General features: G+C 39.9%; 1 protein-coding gene across 1 annotated transcript; it reads right to left on the reverse strand.

The window, feature by feature from the left end:
- Positions 1-1,727: 1,727 nt before the first annotated feature.
- Positions 1,728-2,965, reverse strand: LOC128092751 (AT-rich interactive domain-containing protein 2-like). Its single transcript, XM_052707298.1, has 3 exons — positions 2,539-2,965; positions 2,211-2,478; positions 1,728-2,146 (listed from the first exon to the last, which is right to left on the reverse strand). Exons 2-3 carry the CDS (start codon positions 2,475-2,477, stop codon positions 2,126-2,128), a joined length of 288 nt encoding a protein of 95 aa, XP_052563258.1. The 5' UTR covers position 2,478; positions 2,539-2,965; the 3' UTR covers positions 1,728-2,125.
- Between the last annotated feature and the right edge of the window lie 3,258 nt (positions 2,966-6,223).

Genomic DNA, 6,223 nt, shown 5'->3' on the forward strand with positions numbered 1-6,223 from the left:
GCCGGCAAACTCTCGGAGCGAGGTGAAAATCGACCGATCACTCGTCATGTGTGCACTCGCGCCGCTATCGATCACCCAGCCAGCCCTTTCGTCACCGGGGTCACCGGCCGTGAACGCGACCGCTTTTGCGTCAATGTGAGCAGCCTTGGCTCTGCCGTTTTCTTCTTTCTTCGCTGGCGTGACACTTCTTCTTCTGCCCAATCGACAATTGCGCATCAAATGTCCGGGCTTCTTACACTGATAACACAGTTTTTCACTTTTCTGCTCGGCCGACCGCATGGCCTTTTCCACTTTCAGCTCACCGCCGCCATCGCGCTCCTGCCGACGATGGTACTCGTCCGACAGCTTGGACTTGACCGTGTCCAGCGTCAGGTCCTTGTCCGACTGCAGGTCCAGCGCCGCTACCAGGTGGTCAAACGATGACGGCAGACTGCGGAGCAGCATGCACACCCGGACATCGCTGGCCAGGTCCATGCCGGCCTCTTGCAAACGATCGAACAAATCGTCCAACTCCAACACGTGCTGTTCGAGGTCACCGCGTTCGGTGAGGTTCGTCGAACATAACCTCTTCAAAAGGCTTACTCGAAACGACCGAGTCGTTTTCAGGTGGTACGCTTTTAGCTTGTCGTACACTTCCTTCGCGTGGGTGCTGCCCTTCACGATCGGGAACTGGTTGTCCTCAATTAACAGCAGGATCGTTGACCGCGCCTTCCGGTCCTGTGCGACCCACTCCGGCTTCCGGGCGTCCCCGACCGGGATGGCGTCCGTCACGACGGACCACATGTCTTCGCGGGAAAGCAGCGCTTCGATCCGGATGTTCCAGGTTTGCCAGTTCCGGCCATTCAGCTTCTGGATGGCGAACTTTTCCGCCATTTTGTTCACTTCCGGTATGGAACACAAAGGCACAGACAAACAATAGTCTCTAAAAAACTTCTTTCCACTGCGGGAACAAAGAAAACCACGCGGTTTTTCTGTTTAACAACCGAACCTTCTATTCCGACTCTGCTGGGCCCATAACCTATCGGCGATCAGAGGAAAGCAGAAGTCGGAAGTGAGAATGAAAACGCGAGAATGTACAGTTAAGACTAACTAACATTTATTGCTTGTGAAAACGCGTCAGATCGTGGTGATCGCTAAACTGGTTCTGAGGACGATCGACGAGTCGTCAAAGAAGGAGAGCTCGTCGTCGTCGTCTTCGTGGTTGCCAGAAGGGCCTAGGATGTGCGCAGACTTGATGTGGACAGCGCAGATTTCCACAATATCGACATTGAAAAATGGTGGGCTGTTTGGGTGAGACTTAGAAAACATCAATTTTCCTGTTTTTAAACCTTTGCATTGCAATATCTCAGCAACTAAAGGTCGTATCAACAAAGTCCGATGAAGCAAAATATAGAGAATTTTCTCAGCTTTTCAAAAATATTTTTTTCAAAGGTGGGCAAACATGCACACAAAGAAAAAATACTCTAAATTTAAAAAGATCGTTCGTTGGATTAAAAGTTCGCGTTGGTGAATATTCGTAGAAAGTTCAAACTTTTCAATTTAAAAGTTGGAAAGTTTTTTATACTACTATGCATTTATGGAACAAAACCGTTGTATTGGTAAAAGTATTTTACTTTTAATTGGAAAAAAAACCTTTTATGGCAAGAATACACAACATTTAGCACTACAGGGATAATTTCAGAAAAATGTGCTTGGTTTTTTACATTTATTTAAAAAATTAAACTGTATGTTAAAAAAAAAAACATGTTTTATTGTATTTAACGCTTCTCCACTAGCTTCAGCTCAAGGTAGGCCAATATTCGAGTCAAAGCTGTACCGATTCATACGGTACGCCACCGGTCACTTCCGAATACCCCAGGACGGTTCCGGATGGAGGTTTCGACGCGCGACAGCAGTGTAACACGATGGTCACGTTTCCGGCCTCAATCAGGATAGTCTTGGAGGAGTTGGCCATTGATTCGGGAAGGGTGGTCGACGTTTTCCAGCTGGAAAATAAAGTGCCTGAACGGGGAGTTCCCGATCCTGGAAGCGCATCCGGAACATGGAGTTGATGAGGCCCTCGGAACGGAATTCGATTTTGAGCACGTAATCCTACTTCGGGAATGACACCGATTTTTTTTTTGGCTTAATGTCCAGGTTCATTCGGCTGAATAAAAGAGATGGAAAGTAAGTGAAGTTGGCTAGCCACTGCACACATTCTCAATACTCACCGGTGTTGTAAACCACCGGCACCGAGTGCAACATCTGCGCTGACCACCTCCGATTATGTAGCTTTTCGTCGGCCTCCTCTTCGTCGGATCCTTCTCCTCACCGTGAAAATAAACTTTCTCGTACTTGTCCAAAAACCGGAAGTTTATCTTCTTCAACGCAATCTCATTGTTCACGCAACGCTTCGGCAGCGCCATCTCCTCGATGATCTCGCCCCAGTCCACCACCACCGAATACAACCGGTGCGAATCCACATTCCTACCTCCCATCCTACAAAAACGAACAAAATCAATCACAAACCCCCCCAAAACGCCCAAGCTTCCTTCTTACGCATTTCGGCCGTGGAACAGCTGCAGTTCCTGCAGGAAGCTGGCCTTGTCCTTTTCGAGCACTCAACATCGTCCCACTTCTGCACCACCCTCCTTCGAAGGCGTTCCGCTGCTGCTGTTTGGCTCACGAAGGTTTCCGCGTCCGAGTCCTGGCTGCTGCCGCGGTCGGCTTTGCTTGCGTCCTAGACTCACCAGCACCACCGAACCCACCAAAGTGTTTGTTTACATTTGCGACTTAGGCGTACACGGTTACACGAGAACGTCAAAATGAAAGAAATTTTACAGTCGAATTAAAAGGAAAAACTTTTAAATCAGTGAGCAATGAGATTTTCAAAAACTGTAGCAGTAAAAGTTTTCATTTTCAAAACAAAAAAAAAACTTTTATTGTAGCAAATTTTAACAACTTTTTAATTCGAAAGTAAGTTACTTTTGTCATTACCGTAATATTTTTTTGTGTGTGTGCACTAATTTAAAAAAAAATAAAAACTGCGACTATTTTCAAAAAAGTCACTTAAATATGGATTTAACTTGAAAACGGTGCACTTTATCAAAATTTCACTAAAGTACTTTTTGATTGCAAATTCAATTTTGCATCGAAAAATGAAGTTGAAAAATTTTTGCGGCCAAAATTTCGATTTTTTGAAAAAATCAGTATTAATTAAAAAATTCATAACTCGGTCAATGATTTTTTGCACAACCTGGAAATTTCTGAAAAGTTGGCATTTTATGTCCTCTAAAACATATCAAAAAATAAAAAAAATTAAAAATAGTGTTTTTTTGCAAATCAAGTTTTAGTGATAAAAAGTTAAATAAAAAAATCACCAAATTTTTTTTACCGTGTATTATTTTTTTTCAGTGTAGTCCGTATCCATACCTACAACTTTGCCGAAGACACCAAATCGATCAAAAAATTCCTTCAAAAGATACAGATTTTTGAATTTTCATACATCATTTTTGTATGGACAGCTGCCAAATTTGTATGGAAAATTATATGGACAAACTAATGTGGCAAAATGGCTTTTTTGGGCATACCGAAGGCACCAAAAAAGTTTCAGTCAGATTAAAAAATACAAAAAAAAATCGAATGACCGAAATCCTAGAGAACTGCTCATGAGCAAAGCGAATTATCAAACTTTGTGAATGTTTTTTCTCTAAACACCGAGATGATTCACGGGTGCCACGATATCTCGAGATGGGATGGACCAAATCGACTGAAATTTGGGGTGAAGACTCCCAAGACATATCCCGTGTGCATGACGAAGCTCGATTTTGAAATTACGATTTTTTGAAAAATACAAAAATCAAAAACTGACGATTTTTTATATGAAAAACATACAAATATTTTTATCTTTTCTTAAAATTTAGTTTTTCAAAATCGGCCTTCGTCATGCACACAGGACCAGCTTAACGAGTCTTCACTAAAATTTTGAGCCGATTTGGTCAAAGCAGTGTTGAGATATCGTTTTTTGAAACTGATAACTTAAAATAGCTATATCTCGGCAATGGTACATCCAAATGTCTTCATATTTATTTTGTTATTAAATGAAAATATTCATTTCAATGCCCTGCAAAAAGATTAAAAAAAAGTTCAATTGTGTGCTCATACCAACCTCTGACATTTTTGACGATTTACATGTATGTAACCCCTTAAGCACAAGCTTCCTCACAAAGTTCTTTCCTATGTAACAGCAATGCATGTGGTCTTCGAATTAGGTGCAAAATTGGCAATATTGAGCATTTTTCTGAGATTTCTGTCATTCAAATGCCAACTTTTCAGAAATCTCGAACGGGTAAAACATCTTTGACCGAGTTATATTTTTTAATCAATACAATTTTTTTCAAAAAATTTAAATATTCGCCGCAATTTTTTTTCAATTTAATTTTTAGATGTTAAATCGAATTTGCAATCAAAAAGTACTTTAGTGACATTTTGAAAAAGTTATAGCCATTTTCAGTTAACTTTTTTGAAAATAGTCGCAGTTAATCATTTTTTTAAAATTAGTGCCCATGTTTGCCCACATTTGAAAAAAATATTTCTGATAAGCTGAGAAAATTCACCATATTTTGCTTTTTTGAACTTTGTTGATACGACCCTTAGTTGCTGAGATATTGTCATGCAAAGATTTAAAAAAATTCTGCGCAGTTACTGTGAAGCAAACCAAGGCGTTTCAAAAAGTTTAACTCCTGTTGCGCGCGCACACTCTCACTTTTAATTGGGTACTAAAGCCCTATGTCAATTTTTATGTAGAACGGTAAAAAACACGATTAAAAACCATTTGTGATCACTTTTTTTTTCATTTTAATGCAACATTTTTTTTGACAGGACAACATTTTTCCTATGGATTAACTATGGCCCCCTTGGAACGAGCTGTCAAGTAGGAGCTTTTCTGTCAAGAGGGACCGCGAGGATAATTTTTCAAAATTGATTTAAAAATCCATTTTTAACTCTTTGTGGTCGTACAAAGGGTCATTGTATTCAGAAAAATATGCTTTATCGCTGTTAACAATAATATCAGCAATCTAATCATTTTAGGACCCAATTTGGGTACTAAAATTAAGCTTAAATTTGTGATCTTATTTTTATGAGCACAATAACCCTTTGAACGGTCGCAAAGGATTTAAAATTGATTTTTAATTCAATTTTGAAAAATTTACTTCACGGCCCTTCTTGACAGAAAAGGTCCTACTTGACAGCTCGTTCCAAGGGGTCCATAGTTGATCCATCGAAAAAATGTTGTCTTGTAATTTATTTTTTTTGCGTTCAAATGAAAAAAAGTGATTAGAAATGGTTTTTAATTGTGATTTTTACCGCTGTACATAAAAAATTAAATAGGGTACCCAATTTCTAGATAAGTTTGACAGGTAACTGTTGCTCACAGTTCAGTAATTCTTTCAAATACACAGATTCTGTGTACTCCTGGTTTTGGGTGATCTGTGTAAAATTCACACAGATCTGTGGTTTATGGATTTTGAGTGTGCATCATTCACTGAAAATATGCTACACTTTTTATTCAAGTGCCCAAACACATGATTGAATAAAGTCACATCGTAGATCTAATTGGTTTGTGTTTCAACATCAATCCAAACCACTATCAAATGCAAGTGTTTAGGCGGTTGACTTTTTGGTATTTTTTAACATGTTATTTTCATTCGGGTGGCTCAAGCTTTTCAATTGTTTTGCTCATGAATTTGTCCCACCTTCTTGAACTATTCAAAGTGATGAACAAAACACTTGAAAATGATCTTAAGATCCACCCAAAACAGGCACTATTCAAAGTCAACGTGATTATCCACATGAATTTAATGTGTTTCACTGATTGATTTTTGCGCGACTTTCATCGAAGGCTAGAAGCGAGGCAAGAACGAATAGCACAAAAAACTCTCCCGTCTTCAACTGGCCGGCCGGCGCAGTGGTAGCGTGCACGACTAGCAAGCGAGAACCTGTAAATCGCTTGTACGTACTTTTTTTTCAACACCATTTAAAATTCAAGTGTTTGGCTATTGACATTATTTCATGGCCAGTCACCGAAATTTCAAGTGTTTTGCGATTGATATTTGAGTGCTCTGTACAGCAGGGCCAGATCATGTGTAGAACACTTCGTTGAGCATGTGTAAGTTTTGCTCAGTGTTGTTTGTTTTCTCCAAAATCTATATAACTTCAAATCAGAGTGTAGCCTCCCAACCTT

Source organism: Culex pipiens, chromosome 2, assembly GCF_016801865.2.
Source record: "Culex pipiens pallens isolate TS chromosome 2, TS_CPP_V2, whole genome shotgun sequence".
NCBI classification, from domain to species: Eukaryota; Metazoa; Arthropoda; class Insecta; order Diptera; family Culicidae; genus Culex; species Culex pipiens.

Excerpts from the sequence above, each read along its gene's own strand:
- LOC128092751 (XM_052707298.1), bottom strand. The coding sequence starts at position 2,477 with ATGGGAGGTAGGAATGTGGATTCGCACCGGTTGTATTCGGTGGTGGTG. Across the intron at positions 2,147-2,210 it reads GCCGGTGGTTTACAACACCG|CCGAATGAACCTGGACATTA; the intron begins GTGAGTATTGAG and ends TCTTTTATTCAG.